This window comes from Patella vulgata, chromosome 2, assembly GCF_932274485.2.
Source record: "Patella vulgata chromosome 2, xgPatVulg1.2, whole genome shotgun sequence".
NCBI classification, from domain to species: Eukaryota; Metazoa; Mollusca; class Gastropoda; family Patellidae; genus Patella; species Patella vulgata.
The window spans coordinates 16,018,059-16,036,199 of record NC_065880.2 but is presented as its reverse complement, the minus strand read 5'-3'; the positions used below and the strand labels follow the sequence as shown (position 1 = coordinate 16,036,199).

General features: G+C 34.7%; 1 protein-coding gene across 1 annotated transcript; it reads left to right on the top strand.

Annotated features, from left to right (window-relative positions):
• The first annotated feature begins 127 nt into the window (after nt 1–127).
• LOC126810835 (pre-mRNA-processing factor 17) lies at nt 128–17,985 on the top strand. The gene is made up of 14 exons (XM_050536139.2): nt 128–304; nt 4,637–4,723; nt 5,429–5,558; nt 6,206–6,289; nt 6,874–7,019; nt 7,828–7,924; nt 8,452–8,666; nt 9,452–9,599; nt 10,900–11,015; nt 13,172–13,305; nt 14,021–14,097; nt 15,497–15,597; nt 16,459–16,502; nt 17,425–17,985. Exons 1-14 carry the CDS (start codon nt 128–130, stop codon nt 17,600–17,602), a joined length of 1,734 nt encoding a protein of 577 aa, XP_050392096.2. The 3' UTR covers nt 17,603–17,985.
• The last annotated feature ends 156 nt before the right edge of the window (nt 17,986–18,141 follow it).

The window sequence follows — 18,141 nt, the reverse complement described above, 5'->3', positions numbered from 1 at the left end:
AGAACATAAACAAATCTTATTTTATATGTAGGATAAATAGCTACATAACTTTTTCGGAATTTAATATTTATTTAATGAATTATTGGCCAATCAGAACATACTTCGTTTATTTCTTCGTTACAGGAAAATGGCAGCGATGTTGGCTTTAAAAACGTACGACAGTGATTCAAATGAATCTACTGACTCGGAAAATAAAGAAGAAACCACTAATGATGACTCCTTTTCACATTTGAAGCCCATTGACACAGACAGTTCTATTTCCAAAGCCATAGCACTTAATGCGGCTCCGGTTGTTGCGTCTAAAGTAAATATAACACTGATGTTTACATCTCTCCCCCCCCCCCCTCTCTCTCTCTCTCTCTAGTAGGGTGGTCAATGAAGGCTCACCATCACCTCAAAGGCTAAATGACATAGAACAAACCCTCTTTGCCATTAACTTATACATTAATATGTAACAGGCATTGCCTGAGTAGAGCGAAGCTGATTATTGTTAAATATAAAACCTTCATAATTAATTTTCTAAAGTGATACAAAAAATGTTAAATAATTTAGTTTTTATTGAGATCTAAATTTTATACATTAATTTTGTTTTTAAAAAAAGAACAAAAAAGTGTGAGAATTATTTTCATTGACGTAAAAAATATGTGATGTCATTGATTAGACGCGTCATAGAAATAGTTCTATGAGCCGCGTAATCTCGCTTGGGCGAGATTTGGTGGATAGAATTATTTTTGTTAGTTACGTGATCTCGCTTGGGCGAGATTTGGTAAGTTGACATGCGCATTGCCTGTTTTGCCCAGTGTATCCGGTTCCGGTCTGAATTTTTTTTTAATCAACAGTCTGTGGGTGACATTTTCAATTACGCTCCTGTGTTACCGGAAAAGAGCTTTGCTCAAGCACCGCGCTTTGCATGGTGCTTTAGAGCTTTGCTCTATAATAATTGACTCTAAACAAGTTAGCTCTGAAAGTAGATCTCATTACACTGGCCCTGTACTTCAGGAACCCTCCTATTTAATCCTTGTCGAAACAATTTCGCTTCCCAGCTATTGTACAGGGCAACTTTTCACTGCTAAACGGTCTCGTGTCAGTCCCTGTGAACGCCTGTACAACGTAAAGGAACATTTTAGTGAGAAAATAAGATTTTGGTTACCTCACTTGTGTCAGTATGTGCAACACAACATGCTGTTAAAAATATGTCCCCCTCTGCTAAACTACTTTGCAGACACCATTGAAATCTACATATAGGGTAAGGTACAAATTTACATACCGGAAAAGTGCTTTACTCAAGCATCCCACTTCACGCGATGCTTTAGGGCTTGGCTCTATATTTTCGAAATTACTGCAAATATTAAATAACACTCTACCCCCATCTCTGTTCTCGCCACATCTGACACAAATTTAGGGTCTCCCTAATTTGCATGACGAATGACAAGCGAATGACGAATGACAAGGAATTTCTAAGCAATAACTGCTCCCTTTAGGCCAATATAATTCAACTACATGTACAGTATTGAGTTTAATAACTATCGACTTAATTTGTATTTTTGGGGGTAATTAATATTTTATTTCAATTGGATGAAACTATCAGGGAAAAGCCTGTATCACACTAGATAAGAAACCTCATCTCTCAACCTTGGACCATCAGTATTTCTCAACGTTTTTACCTACGTTATCGTAGCTAATATCAGACCTCTTCTCATACTAAAAATGAATCTGTCATTCGTCTGGTGACTCGTCATTCACTTTGTCATTCGTCCGGTTAATCTGTGCCATTCGCCTGGGGATTTGTCATTCACTTGGTCATTCGTCACGTGAACATCTGTCATTCTCTAAATCTTTGTGTGGATTATGTTATTCAGTTTGTCATTCGTCCGGCAAATCTGTGTCATTCTCTGCCATTTGCCTGGTGATTTCTGTCATTCACTTTGTCATTCGTCTGGCGATGTTCTGTCATCCATTTTGTCAGTCGTCTGGTTTGCTGGAAAATTTCCTTTGTCTTCCAAATTTTAAGAATGAATCAATCTGAAACTAAAACGTATTGTAGTATTCAAAAAGTAAACCGCGAGCGAATTTCATTTGTCAATTATATGATATATGATCTCATTTTCTAATGTTTGTGCCCGAAGAACGGAAATACATTGCCCAAAAATGGACGGTTCACCGGATCTGAGGATGTGGGGTGGGGGGTTCTGCTGCTACGTCTATGGACTCTATCATTAGGCTGTCGAAACAGTGTCATACTCTGTCACTCGTCTTGTGAACCTGTGTCATTCTGTTCGTCATTCGTGTGGTGAAACTCTGCCATTCTTTTTGTCATTCGTCTGGTGAACATTCTCTGTCATTCTGTTTGTCATTTGTCTGGTGAACATTCTCTGTCACTCGCTTTGTCATTCGTCTGGTGAACATCCTCTGTCACTCGCTTTGTCATTCGTCTGGGAAACCTCGGGTGGTGAACCTCTGTCATTCACTTTGTCATTCATCTGGTGAACCTGTGTCATTGAGTTCTTCATTCGTCTGGTAATCCTGCCATTCTCTTTGTCATTGGTGTGGTGAAACGCTGTCATTCTGTTTGGCATTTGTCTCATGAATCTCTGTCATTCTGTTTGGCATTCGTCTCATGAACCTCTGTCATGTTTGTCATTCGAGTTGTGAAACTCTGCCATTCTGTTTGTCATCCGGCTGGTGTACCTCTGTCATTCTATGTCATTCGTCTGGTGGACCTGTCATTTTGTTTGTCATTCGTGTGGTGAACCTCTGTCATTTTGTTTGTCATTCGTCGGGTGAACCTCTGTCATTGGTGTGGTGAAACTTTGTCATTTGTCTGGTGTACATCTGTCATTTGTCTGGTGTACATCTGTCATTATGTTTGTCATTCGTCTGCTGGACCGCTGTCATTCTGTTTGTCATTCGTCTGGTGCACCTCTGTCGTTCTGTTTGTCATTCGTGTGGTGAACCTCTGTCGTTATGTTTGTCATTCGTCTGGTGAACCTATGTCTATTTGTCATTCGTGTGGTGAACATTCTCTGTCACGCCCTTTGTCATTCGTCTGGGAAACCTGTCATTATGTTTGTCATTCGCCTGGTGGACCTGTGTCATTCTGTTTGCCATTCGTCTGATTAAGCTTTGTCATTCTTTGTCATCGTCTGGCGTAGCTCTGTCATTCTGTTTATCATTCGTTTGGTGAATCTCTGTCATTATGTTTGTCATTCGCCTGGTGGACCTGTGTCATTCTGTTTGCCATTCGTCTGATTAAGCTTTGTCATCGTCTGGCGTAGCTCTGTCATTCTGTTTATCATTCGTTTGGTGAATCTCTGTCCTTCTGTTTGTCATTTGTGTGGCGAACCTCTGTCATTCTGTTTGTCATTTGTCTGTTGTCATTCTGTTTGTCATTTGTCTGGTGCACCTCTGTCATTGGTGTGGTGAAACTCTGTCACTCTCTTTGTCATTCGTCTGGGAAACCTCTGTCATTTTGTTTTGTCAATCGTGTGGCGAGCCTATGTCATTCACTTTGTCATTCGTGTGGTGAACCTGTGTTTATTCAGTTCGTCATTCGTTTGGTGAATTTGTCATTCTGCTTGTCATTCGTCTGGTGGACCTGTGTCATTCTGTTTGCCATTCGTCTAATTAAGCTCTGTCATTCTTTGTCAAGGAGAACAGAAGGTAATAACATAATTCACTGGAGGGACAAATGACAAAATGTGTGACAGGGAGAATGACGCAGTTTCACTGTACGCATGGCAGAGGTTGGTCTGACGAATGACAAAGTCAATGACAGTGGTTCAGCAGACGAATGACAGAGAATGACACACGCTCACAAGACAAATGACAAAGAGAATGACACAGGTTTACCGGACGAATGTCACAGCTTCACCAGACGAATGACAGAGAAAACAAATATAGATTCGCAGAACGAATGACAAAGTGAATGACAGAATTCACCGGACGGACGAATGACAATTATGTAGACCCAGTTTATCGTTCTAGTGACTCATTACTAGATTGATTTATCCTAAATATAAATTTTACTGGTGGATCGATGGCGAAGGCCACGGTGTCACCGCTAATAAAGAAAAAATAAGTCGATAATTATTAAACTCAATACTGTAGTTGAATTATATTGGCCTAAAGGGAGCAGTTTTTGCTTAGAAATTCCTTTTCATTCATCATTCGCTTGTCATTCGTCATACAGATTAGGGAGGCCCACAAATTTATAATAATCCAACACTATTTTCAAATAGAATTTTGCGATTCAAAAACCTAAACTGTTCAATAAAGTTTGGAATAAAGGACCTAAGTTAATATCTACTTTGAAAGGTGCAAAAAGAAATTAGGTTATTTATATATAGTTGCAGGCTAAATAGAGAATACTAATACTATTACATTTATTTGTGCAAATCTACTGAAGGGTTACTTTAGAGCAAAACCATTCGAATATGTACTCCCATACAATTTTAATGGGGAACATTTTTTACTCTCAGATTTGACAGCTAATGAAAAAAAGCCTTATTTCTGAATATTTACCCCTACTTATTAGAAAACTAACTACATGTTTCAATAGATATCTGGCCAGTAAATTGATGACTTCCTTGACTTTAGACTCAGTGAGTGTGTGCTTCACAAAATATACTTATTGCAGGATGATGTACATCTCACAAGAACTTTTGAAGCTGGAACAAAAGAAGTTACTTTCAATCCAAAATATGAAGAACTATATGCACCCCAGGTCTGTATATTGTACTGATTGCTGTCATACTGCATTACAGATATATATATAAAACATTTTCATGTCAGATATTTGAACAAAAAGTAAAGACTTCCTATAAATGGAAAAGACAAACAAATCTTGATGCAGTCACGATACCCTCCACTTATGTAAAACTCTTATTTGAGTTTAACTATTTTACTTTTTAACGCAAGAAGTATAAAACTTACAAAATTTGTGAGGCAAAGCTTGATAATTGGCTCGCTAGCCTGGAGGTCGGGTGTTCGATCCCTGCATTGGCCGAGAAAGTGCATCCAGATTTTCCGGCATGGTTCCCCTTTGTCAGTGATGCAGGACGGAGGGCCTGACAAGGACAGTTGTCTAGTCCTTCGGATGAGACGAAAAACCGAGGTCCCGTGAATATATTAGAATGCACGTAAAAGATCCCCTGGCAGTTGGAATTCGATATAAGAGTAGGCGATAGTGCAGCTGCCCGGGCAAAATTTCCCTCATAGCACACTGTATGGCGTATGCCCTTCTTCATTAGCCCAGTATAGGAGCAGAACAGTAGGACGTTAAACCCCATTTCATTTCATTTTCTGATTCTTATCTTATTTATCATTAATGCATACATGTTTATTCAAAAAAAATGTATCTAAATTAAAAATTGTTTTTTCTTTGCCTCATACTTGATGATATATGCCATTATGTTTATTGACATTTAAGGTTGGTCCTGAAAATCCCTTCAAAACTAATCAAGCCCAGTCTGTTAGAAATACTTTAACAGGTTATGTTGAACCAGCACATATAAATAATTTCCATTTTGACAACCAGAGAAAAACATTTACAAGTTATGGTAAGTATATTTAATAGTTTATCAATAGGTTACTCACTGTCACTATATAGAAATTTTTGGAGTCTTAACTTGAATGTTTCTAATGATGGTCCACCAAGAACCGAAATACAAATATATACCTTTCTAAGTTTGTGGGAACCATTTCTATAGATTCTCTTGGAAATCTTTTGGATGCAAAAACCTTCTGTCTGCCAAAAAAGCACATATTCTATTTCGGTTATGCTAAGGGTACATGTCAAAGTTTCCCGAAATAAAAGATATAGAATTAATTACTCAAGTTGTTTCACTAATTTCTAGGAAAGATTGGCAATAATTTCTCTTAATTAAATATTTAGTACTCTTACAGTCCAGGTATCGTCAATGATTCGTAATTGTTAGTGACACATAGAAGTTGCATTTTACACCCTTCAAATTAAAATAAAAGTATGACTATCAAACTTAATTTACTGTCAGTGCATGTTATAAATAAATTAGAAAATACAAGGGTTAAAAACTTTCTGCCTTCTTAACAAAATTAAGCCACTGAAAACATTGATACGTTGCAGTCCTCGGGTTTTATTTAGTGAAATTATTCTGAAAAGAATAAGAAGTAATTCATTTCATATTAATTGCTGTGAATTATGACATGTAATAATGTTTGTTTTTAGGGTATGCTCTAGATCCTAGTGTTGATATTCATCAAGTAGAAGAAAAAGTTATTGGAGATACAACTGCAGCTGAAGATAACAAGGGTATGTTTATATATAATATCTAAACTTTATTTAATAATTTTTAATCTGATGGGCAATTTTTGTTGGAATCAAGTATATTTGAATAAAGCATGTTTTAGATTCAAATAATACTAAAAAGGTTTTATTATTGCATAGTTAGATCCTGGTGAAAAATCAGATATTTAATGAATGGACTTTTATGTTATAATATTAAAGGATGTAATTAAAAGTAGATTACAATTACAATACAATTAATATTTTCTGATTTTATATTACATTGTAATCTAACCTAATTTCTATCACAAGTATGTTCTGTCAGAGTATTATTTTTACCAACTGACCATACTCTAACACTAAACCTATTAGAATAACTTGTAAATGCTTAGGTTTCACAATAAATCATAGCCCTGTATTCTAATAAAGACATTATTGACCAAAATGTTTCATGTTTTCTTAACACTGACTATAAAGAAGATGTATCAGATGTCAATGTAAATGTAGAGCAACATCAAAAATAAAACAAAACATAATTGAATCTGATTTTAAACAGATTTGATATTTAAAAGTATAGTTTTGTAGATAGTATCAACATTTCTTTTTTACAGGATTGACAGTATTTGAACAAAAACCTAAAGAAAAGGAATCTGAGAAACGAAAAAGACAGAAAAATCCTGATGCATCTGATATTGAGGGATATCTGGGACCATGGGGTAAATATGTGGATGAAGAAACTATTTCAAAACCTAATGAGGTAAGAGAAAAAGATGATTATATTTTGATTGTTTTTTAAGTAATTTTCAAAAATCTCTTGAATTTTTTTGATTGGGTTGATATGATGTGTTATTTCGATGAACTGGAAGTCAGTTTATGTTTTGTCGTTACAGGAACACACAATCAATTATATACCAGTATATGAACATTGGCTTCATCGATAAACTAAACATTTTGACCAATGACAGATTGTCATCCCACAAAACAAATTACCACAAAATTTCAAAGAAATCAACCATTTCATTCTTGGCTCAGTTCAAACAATTCTAGCTATTTAAATATTGCCTGCTTACAATCTAAAAAATAAAAACCTACATTGAAATATTATTAATTTATTGATATTTGTTGTCTATTTATGTGGCTCACTGTGGCTAAATGAGTACAACGCTAGCTCGCAAGCCTGGAGGTCGGGTGTTCGATCCCTGCATTGGCTGAGAAAGTTCACCCAGATTTTCCGGCGTGGTTTCCCCTTGTCAGTGATGCAGGACGGTGGGCCTGTCAAGGACAGCTGTCTAGTCATTTGGATGGGATGAAAAACCGAGGTCCTGTGTACACATTGGCATACACGGAAAAGATCCCTTGACAGTTGTAATTCGATATAAGAGTAGACTGTAGTGCCACTGTCTGGGCAAATTTTCCCTCATTGCACTGCCTGTCTTCATTAGCCCAGTTCCCTAGCAGAACAGTAGGACGTTAAACCCCATTTCATTTCATTTCATGTCTATTTCTATGATGATTTCTACCTGTTACTATTAATAGTTATCACATTTTGCTTGTCATTATTATAGGAAGAACAGAAAGACTTAGATGAAATTTTAGCCAAAAGAAGTAAAATGGGTAAACAAAAGGAAGAAAAAATCACAGAAGAAAAGACAACTTTACACAGTAAGATACTATTAATTTTCAAGAATCAAGCCATCAATGTTTTAGCATTTCTACTGATAAAACTCTAATTGTCATCCTTATCACCAGTCAATATCTTTCATGCAAAACTGGCAGCCCACCATTAAACATGTACAACATACATGGTTTATTTTTAATTTAAGGTCATCTTTATTTATGTAGAAAAATGAATTAAAGATACATTATGTAAGAGCAAAATATGCATATTGCAGGTCTTTATTTGACTTCAAATGTTATGTAAACTATTAATTACATGATAAAATGGAGATTCAAGACTTAGTCTTGATTTTCAGGTGCCGTTGCTACGATAATAAACAATCTATGCCACATCTTTAAACCCTCATAAGTTCACTCAAAATAAAGTAAATTGAATGAAATGTTCAATATATTCATTTTTCATTTTATCTATTTTTGAACTATTATAGCAAGAACGATCAGCTCTTTATCTAAATATTACATTATGTATCTTTAATTTTAATAAATGGGAATATTTTTACTTTTAATTACAGTCAAAGATGCTTACGATTACCAGGGGCGTTCATTTTTACATGCACCTCAAGATGTTGGTGTCAATTTGAAATCTGACGATCCACCAGAAAAATGTTTTCTCCCCAAAAAACATATTCACACATGGACTGGTCACACGAAAGGTGTATCTGCTATTCGATGGTTTCCTAAAACGGCTCATTTACTGTTATCATGTAGTATGGATACTAAAATAAAGGTATTCAGCTTCAACCTTATTTGGTTAAATTATTTCAATATCTTTTAGTAAATGAAATGGATATACATACAGGAGACAATTTTATGGAATACAGTTATCATTTGTTTGATAAAGAATATATAGAGGATCTTCTACGTATCTTTTTTGATTTAAAAAAAGACGAGTAGGAGATTTTATTTATCACCCAATCTTTTCTTACATGCACAAATAAATAAATATAATTCTTTGCTATAGATTTCAGTTTTACTGAACCTGATAACATTACAGCGTAGTGATACATCAATTTTTTGACAGCAATTCAACCATTGCAAAGTCCTTTATATTGACCCAGTATTTCCATCAAGGTCAATTAAATAAAAATAGTTCATTTTTAATAAAAAAAAAAAGAAGTCACTTTTAATAAAAGTGAACTGTTTTTTGAAAATAAAAAAAAAGTAGTTCCTTTTCAACTGACCAATCAAATTCATTTAAAGCAATATCTCCTTATGAAATTTATCACACAGGCGGTATTATTGGGTGATAAAGAACAGTAGTCAAAACACCATTAGACAGTAAATGTTTTCCATGAGATTGACCATGGCTATAGGAATTGTATCATCATTATAATTTAGTTCATTGATCGGAAGGGGGGGTAGGATGGCCGAATGGTTAGCATGTGCGCACTGTATTATAAGGTCTGTCATTTAGTCAACTGGTTTTAACTACACTAAGCTGATTTATATTTCTTTTGTTTCAAAATTTATTTGATATTTTAAGAATGTAACATACTTATTTTGTTTTTCAAGATTTGGGAAGTGTATAATGAAAGACGTTGTGTTCGAACATATAATGGTCATAAACAAGCAACAAGAGATATTAGTTTTAATAATGATGGTACAGAATTTCTTAGTTGTGCATATGACAGATATTGTAAACTATGGGACACTGAAACAGGTAGATATACATTTTTAAATCTTTATCTCAATTATTGAAATAATGCAAGAGCACTGATCATTAATGCCTGATATATTCATAAAAATATTGGATCTAAATTGTCTACAAATTGGTGAAGTTTACTGTAACAACAAACTTTTAAAAGATTTCAGCATAAAAATTGTTGCCTATGTGACCTAGGTTTCGTGTTGAGCACCTAGATGGGTGTTGAATTTGTTAGTCTTTAAATAAGCCCCTATAAGTGTATAGATGGATAGAATGGATAAGCTAATTATATTAAATGGGAAAACACACAGTCAGGAACCAGAAAATTCAAGAGTACTTAGAATAAACATATCGCAATCTCCCAAATAACGATCAGAGACTAATTTATTGCAGGCTTATTGTGTCAATAATTGCATTTTCCTGGTCATTAGAAATAAACAGTAAACATCACATAAGTCGAATTCGTATAAGTCGGATCTTTGCTCAACTCGGATAAAATCGTTTGGACCCTTTGAACCTGCACGTTTTTCTTATTAAATTTCTGCGCGTAAATAAGATTTCCTAAGTCAGATCTTTGCTCAATTCGGATCAAAATGTTCAGCCCATTTGATCTACTTCAGGGCTTTTTTTCCTTCGACTAAGTTGGATCGGCAGTATGTTCAGAATTTGACGAAGTCAGTTTCGTCCCGATGGTCTAAAACATGGTTAGGTATTCCATACATAGAGCCCCAAAATACTTTCCCCCTATTATTTTGACGCGACGCAATAATAGAATTTTCCCAGAAAATTTGAAACTCGCTGTCTGCTGTATGAGACATTTTCGGGGAAATTTAGGACATTTTTCAAAGATGGTGACAAAACAGAAGTTATCTATCTTCTCGCACCAAAACGGAAGTTATCAACTTGCACATACGAACAAAAGCTTGAAATGTGCCCTTGAATCAGTTATTATCCGGCTCTTGCAGTTTATTTCTAATCGAGCTAAAATTGAATTTCGGTCTTTGGCTAACTTGGATCTTCGCTTAACTCGGATAAAATTGGTCAGTCCACTTAGATCCGACTTATGTGAAGTTTACTGTACTTAAAAAATAAGTTTTATGTTTTCAAACAGGTTAAAAATAATTATCCTAGAAATAACATATTTGAAACAACACAAAAATAAAAATCAAAAATACAGGTGTTAAAGAGAAATAAGTCCATAATGGAGTTCAGAACACCACATATTATTTCTAGGATGAAAGTTGACTCAAGCAAATTGATATTATATATGAAGAATATATAACAATAATTTCTATTGTGTATTATTATATTACAGGTGAATGTAAGGGGAGATTTACAAGTAGAAAAGTACCATATTGTATTAAATTTCATCCTGATGAAGATAAACAACACTTGTTTGTTGCAGGAACGTCAGATAAAAAAATAGTTTGTGTAAGTTTTCTTTCTATGACATGAAAGATTTTCTTTAAATAAAATATAACATAATCTATCCCTGTAGAATTTTTGATATACGTTAAAATTGACTAGACCTCTGGGTCAAAAATATAATTGTAGATTTCATTAATTTTGTTTTGTTGACAATCTGTCTTTGTTCACAATTCTGTGTTGAGATATAATTTAATATTTTATATGTTTTGACACAATAAGCCAAAAATAGAACTAATCATTTAAATTTAAAGATCACGTAAGATTAAAAATCTAAATTCCATGTATGTATAGCCCATGGTTACTATATCAACTTTACGGCAACCCCTCACCAATCTGATTAAAATTAAGTCGGCTGTTAACGTTTAAGTGTCCGACATGCCAAAACGCTTTTCAATTTTTCAATTACAACCTTAATCCGGTTGATTGGCTGGTGACGTCACAGGCACTACACATAGGATATACATTATCTATACAATATCTCACCGTCTGTACAATATAGCACTATCAATACACACGGCAAGTTGACAAGCGTCTGTTGACGGTCCAATTACCACGTGACTGGCCTAATCATAATCACCGAATTATCGTCTTTCATTTGTGATTGGAATATTTTAGAGTGAATTTCAAATGCCGTATCATGCCGTAGATCCATTTAAGCTGCCTTTGTTTAAATAGGCCACGTGTCAAATGAAGACGACTCAAGAAATTAGCGCATTTACCGGTAATTTGGATAACCCCGTAATACTTGATATATTAAGTACAGAAATACAAATGGCGCCAGTCATTTGTCGATATATTCATTATTAGCTATATATAATAATAATGACCATTTCTATACATAAAGAACAACTTTTATCGTAACTCCATTTGAAATTTACAGTGAATATGGAATTTTCCGATGACTATGCATAACATGTACAATAGATCGCCCTCATTTCTCAGCCAATCAACGCTGGGAATCTTATTACCACTTACGGTTACATGTACTACGGGTGTAGTAAATGAGGTTAAACTCCGGCACGAAAATTGCACGGGATCATACGTGGACTTCCTGGTGCCGTTTGGTGAGTGATTAAACTGTCAATGCAATTGTAAAATACTTTTATTAAAAAGAAGATAAACGATTGTTGTTTAAACGCCAATCAACAAATAATACGAGGCTACTTGATTACAAAAACACTGGTGAGCAATAATTATTGGGTAAATAATAATTATAAACAACTGATGAGTAAAACTTAATGGTTTTATACAATTAATGTGTGGGTGTACGATTCTACCATTAGTTCGTTCATGAGGTATTATGCACACGTTCCACTTAGAGTGATGTCTTTGATCTGGCCGGCGTAAAAAAAGATAATTACCTAATCAACATTCTTAATCCCACTAACACTCACTGCTAACACCGACGTGTAAATTAGTTTATGACCCATGCCTGTATAACTTTTATAGTCGGATTGATTAAGTAATGACAAATATTAACGACACTACACTTTATGTGGAAAAGCGAAGTGCTCGCAGTAAAAAACACATAGCTGGACCGGTATATTATTTACATATTAAAAGTGTTCGTCCAATAAGTTCCATATTGTAAAAAATTAATTAAGAGTTCAAGACTTCAAAGTTTAAAAGTTGTAGGCAATCTAAATTGGATCTTCAATTAAAATGAATTACAAAACGAATTATTTCGTAGTCAATTGTTTTATTTAATTAAGAACTAAGGGAGATTAAGGAATCAGTCAGGCCTTAATGAGTACACACGCCGGCTGTATATAGGTAATTAAGGAATAAACATTCCGAATATGCATTCGGTCACTATGACGTCACTGGCGTCTGAGGGGATTAAGAGTGTTTTCGATAATTGGAAAAGTCATTTTCACGGGAGGTCCATTTTTACGACTTTGAGTGAAGATAACTGAATTAATTTCAATCAGATTGGTGTGAACTTGCCGTAAAGTTGATATAGTAACCATTGGCTACACATATCCAAAAGTTCCTAAACCCATCTTATGTGCACTTTAAATGGATTGAGGTAATCAGGTTATCCATTTCTAGGCCTTAATTTGACCTGAATAACAGAGGTCAAGCTCCTTTATATTGAACAATTTAATTTAAAATATATCAAATGATAATATGAAAATGGTATATTGTTGATATTACAGTGGGATATTAGAAGTAATGAAATTGTTCAGGAATATGATCGACATTTAGGAGCTGTAAATACAATCACATTCGTAGATCAAAACCGACGATTTGTATCTACATCTGATGATAAAAGTTTACGAGTATGGGAATGGTAAGTATATCTTTTGGGAATTGATGTGCTTTTGTTTTGTCAAACCCTGATTGTAGTCAGGAACCTTTTGGTCCTGGACACCTGGCATTCAAGAAGGTATGCATGCAGATATAAGCTTGCAAATGTGCACATGCAATATGAATTGTTTGATTTCTCTGAAACTGTTGTACTAAACAGCTATAAAAACTCTTCAGTGTACTGATGAACAATTAAATCTGACAAATAATGATATTTGATAATTAGATCCACTTCAGGTGTTATCTGGGTTTTATGATGCACCTACCAAACAAACACACCTGTAATCTATTTATGTATATCCATTTTTCTAATATCCATAATAATGCAGTAATTATTAATTGTCAATTTTTAGCATTAAATACTGCACCAAATAGAAAGTAAATACCACCATTAATGTCCTTGTCAAAAAACTGGTTATTATAGATTAAACAAAAAGGAAGGGGACCCTTTGGGAGTATATTTTATCATTAATGGCATTTGGTGGTTATCATAAAAGTTAATATAAAATTTATAAGTTAGTTCAACAATTTGCGTTATAGCAAAGAAGTTTTCTCCTTATATATACATATAGATGTATATAATTTATTGAGTTAATTTGTTTGGCAAGATGGAAATCTCTCTGAATTAAATATTTTATGTCTGTTGTTGAGATATCATTTCTTGTTTCTGTATTGCTATACATCTATTTTCTTTACAGGGATATACCAGTAGATTTTAAATATATATCAGATCCATCTATGCATTCTATGCCAGCTACAAATTTATCACCCAATGGTTAGTGTTAAAAATCTTGTACTTTTATCGAAACATTGTAATAAATTATATATAATCTATGATAATTCTAACATTGCATAGTTTTCAAGCACTTAGCTACACCAATTTGATTTTCTGTTCTTCGGGAACAGAGGGGTTAGATGGCCGAATGGTTAGCACATGCGCACTGTATCGTAAGGTCTGTCATTCAGTCAACTGGCGGGGTTACGATTCCCCTTTTGTACATGACAAGGAGTAGGGTCGCCTGTCCTTTGGTTTCCTTCCACTGCTAAAGACCCCTAAGCGTAAGCGAATTATTGAAATAAAATTGAAACATGTGTTAGTCCCAACGAGTGACCGTTAAACCCCATCTCTCTCTCTCTCTCTCTCTCTCTCTCTCTTGGGGAACACCTGTAAGAAAAGTCCTTATTTCGTAGGGAAAAATAGACCAAAGTACTTGTTTTCATCATTCCGCTTTCAGCTCGAAATTTTTAAGTTTTGAAATTTCAACAAAACATCTTGCACATAATTCATATGGCCATTCATATGAAGAACAGAAAATCAAATTGGTTTTTTTATATCACTTTATTTAATTTATGGCTAAGTGGGTAAGACGCTGGCTCGCTAGCCTGGAGGTCGGGTGTTCGATCCCTGCATTGGCCGAGAAAGTTCATCCAGATTTTCCGGTGTGGTTCTCCCTTGCCAGTGATGCAGCACGGAGGGCCTGACACGGACTGCTGTCTAGTCGTTTGGATGGGTCGAAAAACCAAGGTCCTGTGTACACATTGGCGTGCAGGTAAAAGATCCCTTGAGAGTTGGAATTCGATATAAGAGTAGGCCGTATTGCTGCTGTCTGGCAAAATTTCCCTCATAGCACACTGTATGGTGTATGCCCATCTTCATTAACCCAGTCCGGAGCAGAACAGTAGGACGTTAAACCCCATTTCATTTCATTTCATTTCATTTCATTTAAACATGCATTATGCAAGAGCTAAATCTGTCTATTGCAGGTCTTTCTTTAGACCTGAAATGTTACCTAAATTATTAATTATACATTAATTAACCTATCCTGACCATAATCAACTCTAGATGGCATCGCTAGCCTGCGTTCTTAAGTGGATTGTGAGCCGATTTACTGCATAACTTTCCTTCTCGATTAATTGATTAAATGGATAATCGAGACTATGCTGTTTATCGTACTGACTTTAGTAATGATGACCGAGGCTAGGCAGAAATTTGATTCGCTTAGTTCTCGGTTCATAGTGGATCAATTTGAATGAAATTTTCAGCAAATTGCCTTTACGGTATCTAGTTTGTAATTATTATAGTGAGAACTGCCAATTCGTTATCAAATCTCCCATAATGTATCTTTATTATATGTTGTGTCCTGCCATTTTTATACGTCATTTAATACTTACAGGAAAATGGTTGGCCTGTCAGTCTATGGATAATAAAATTTGTGTATTTAATGTGTTAAATAGATTTAAATATATGAGAAAAAAATTATTCACTGGTCATATGGTAAGTTTATCTTGTGTTCTATTTTTGAATGGTCAACATGTAAAGGGGTGTTGTCACATCTTCAAATATTATGCTATTGATTTTAGTGTATATCTTCATGGCTTCAAAATATTCACTTGCTAGAAATTTATTTATAAAAGATTTCTTTGTTGTCCATTTGACAATAGGCAATTCACTTGTTTGAAACACTACAATGTTTGTAAAATCAGGGCTTAAAGATACATTATGCAAGAGCTAAATCTGCCTATTGCAAGTCTTTATTTAGGCTTCGGATGTTATAGAAATTATTAATTAGACCTTTATTTATACGACAAGCTCAAAATCTACTCTGAAGACCCACGTATGACTTGGATACAGTTTGGATTTAAACAGTCGTCTATTTAAAATTAAATCAATAACTGGCTGACAAAGCTAATGTTTACCGTTAGTCGCTGATGTCACTACCGGAAACTGGTGATGAAAGGCCTGCCAAGCGAGACTATCATAGCCATTGAGCATGTTACTTGATAATCAAGAATATGTGGGTGGAGTTATCATCTGTCAATCAAATGATCGCAAATTCTGATAGACGGTGCAGACACAATAGATGCCTATTTCTAGTCCAAACTTCCAACAGTGACAATTCCATTCAGAACAAAGTATTTTTGAATTACAACAAAACACATACTTATGGAAAACAGCTACTAGTGTATTTAAGGCGACGTTTCGTAGAGTATTCTCTCAACGTTATCAAGCTAATACAGAAAAACAGGTATGAGGCAAATATATATAGACAAAATACAACAACATAACCAAAACCATACTTAGCAGAGACAGCATGAATAGACAGTATAGTAATTTACTTTCAATTTTCTATTTTAGGTTGCTGGTTTTGCCTGTTCTATGGATTTCTCACCAGATATGAGGTATGTGTATAAATCTTTTTATAAGAATCTATGTATAAAAACAAGCATTTCTAAAGTATTTTGATAATGTATTACATTTTAAGTGGTTATTATTGTCCCCCACCTTTTAAAGAAAGAAGGGGACTATTAAAATGGGTCTGTCTGTCCTTCACACTTTTTAGGAAATAATAACACTCCTTCTGATAGAGGTAAAATGTTCAAACATGGTGTTGGTGTGAATGTCTTGATGGAGTTCGAAGATGAGCATTTTCTGCTTAGGGCAAGCAGAGATAAGCAATTTGATGGGTTGATGCTTTGGGACACGGTAACTTTGGTTTTAAGTGAGGAAACTTGGTGTATAGTTTTTTTACATCAACACCTTGACTAAGAGTGATAAGCAGTTTGATTGGTTGAGACTTTAGGGCTAGATAACTTTGATTCTAATTGAGAGTGGTGAAACTTCATGTATAGTGTCATTACATCAATACCATGACTAATTTAAATGATTGCATTTTCTGCTAAGGGACTTAGTGTATATGTCTATTTAGTGAATGCTTTAATTGGTTGAGACTTTGGAACATGATAACTTTGGTTTTAATTGGGTGTGAGTTATGAAACTCAAGAGTATAGATTCATTATATCATGATGACAGCTTTCTGATTAGGCTAAGGAGCGATAAGCAATTTGACTGATCAAGACTTTGGAACATAACAACTCTGCTTTTAATTGCTGTAGACTCTTTAAACTTTGTGTAGATGTTCATTTGGTGAATATCTTGATTTGGGACATCAGCAACACCGTTGGCTTGTTTCATAAATAGTGATTACTTCACAATGATGTATAATGTAATTATGGCTGTGTATTTTTATATCATTTGAAAAATATTTTATCCAATTTTAAAAATGCATATTTTGACAGAATTTTTCTTTTTTTTTATCTTCAGCTATTTGATATCGGGTGATGCAGATGGCAAGTTGTATATCTGGGATTGGAAGAGTACCAAATTATACAGTAAATTCAAAGCTCATGATGATGTGTGTATCTCTTGTTTGTGGCACCCCCATGAAACCTCTAAAGTAGCAACATGTGGCTGGGATGGTGTTATTAAATATTGGGACTAGAAGTTACACACAATATTTTAAAAGACATAATGCACTGTTTTAGGGTTCGAAAGTGTTTTAAATTTGCTCCACAATGTGTGTTTCATCTTCAATCAAATTGATTCTAAATAAGCTATTAATGCAAGTTATTTCAATACCCATTTCTCTTCTGTTACAGTGGTTGTATGTGACAAGGAGTAGGGTCGTCGTTCCAGCCTTGTGGGTTTTCTCCGGGTCCTCCGGTTTCCTCCCACTGCTAAAGACCCCTACACGCATGCCAATTATTGAAATAAAATTAAGCCATATGTTAGTCCCGAAATGACCTAGTTTGTGCCGAATGGACGTTAAACCCCATTTCTCTCTCTCTCTTCTGTAACCAAATTAAAGAAGTAGTCATCCTGTAAGTCAGCAATTCTTATGTCATTTGTTAAAACTTCCAGAAGTCAATCAATCAAAAACCATCATGACACAAAGGGTGTCTTAATTTTTTTATGTACATTATTCAACCCCATTATATTATGCATTATGTTGGGTGGGTTTGTTTTACGATAAATGAGAAG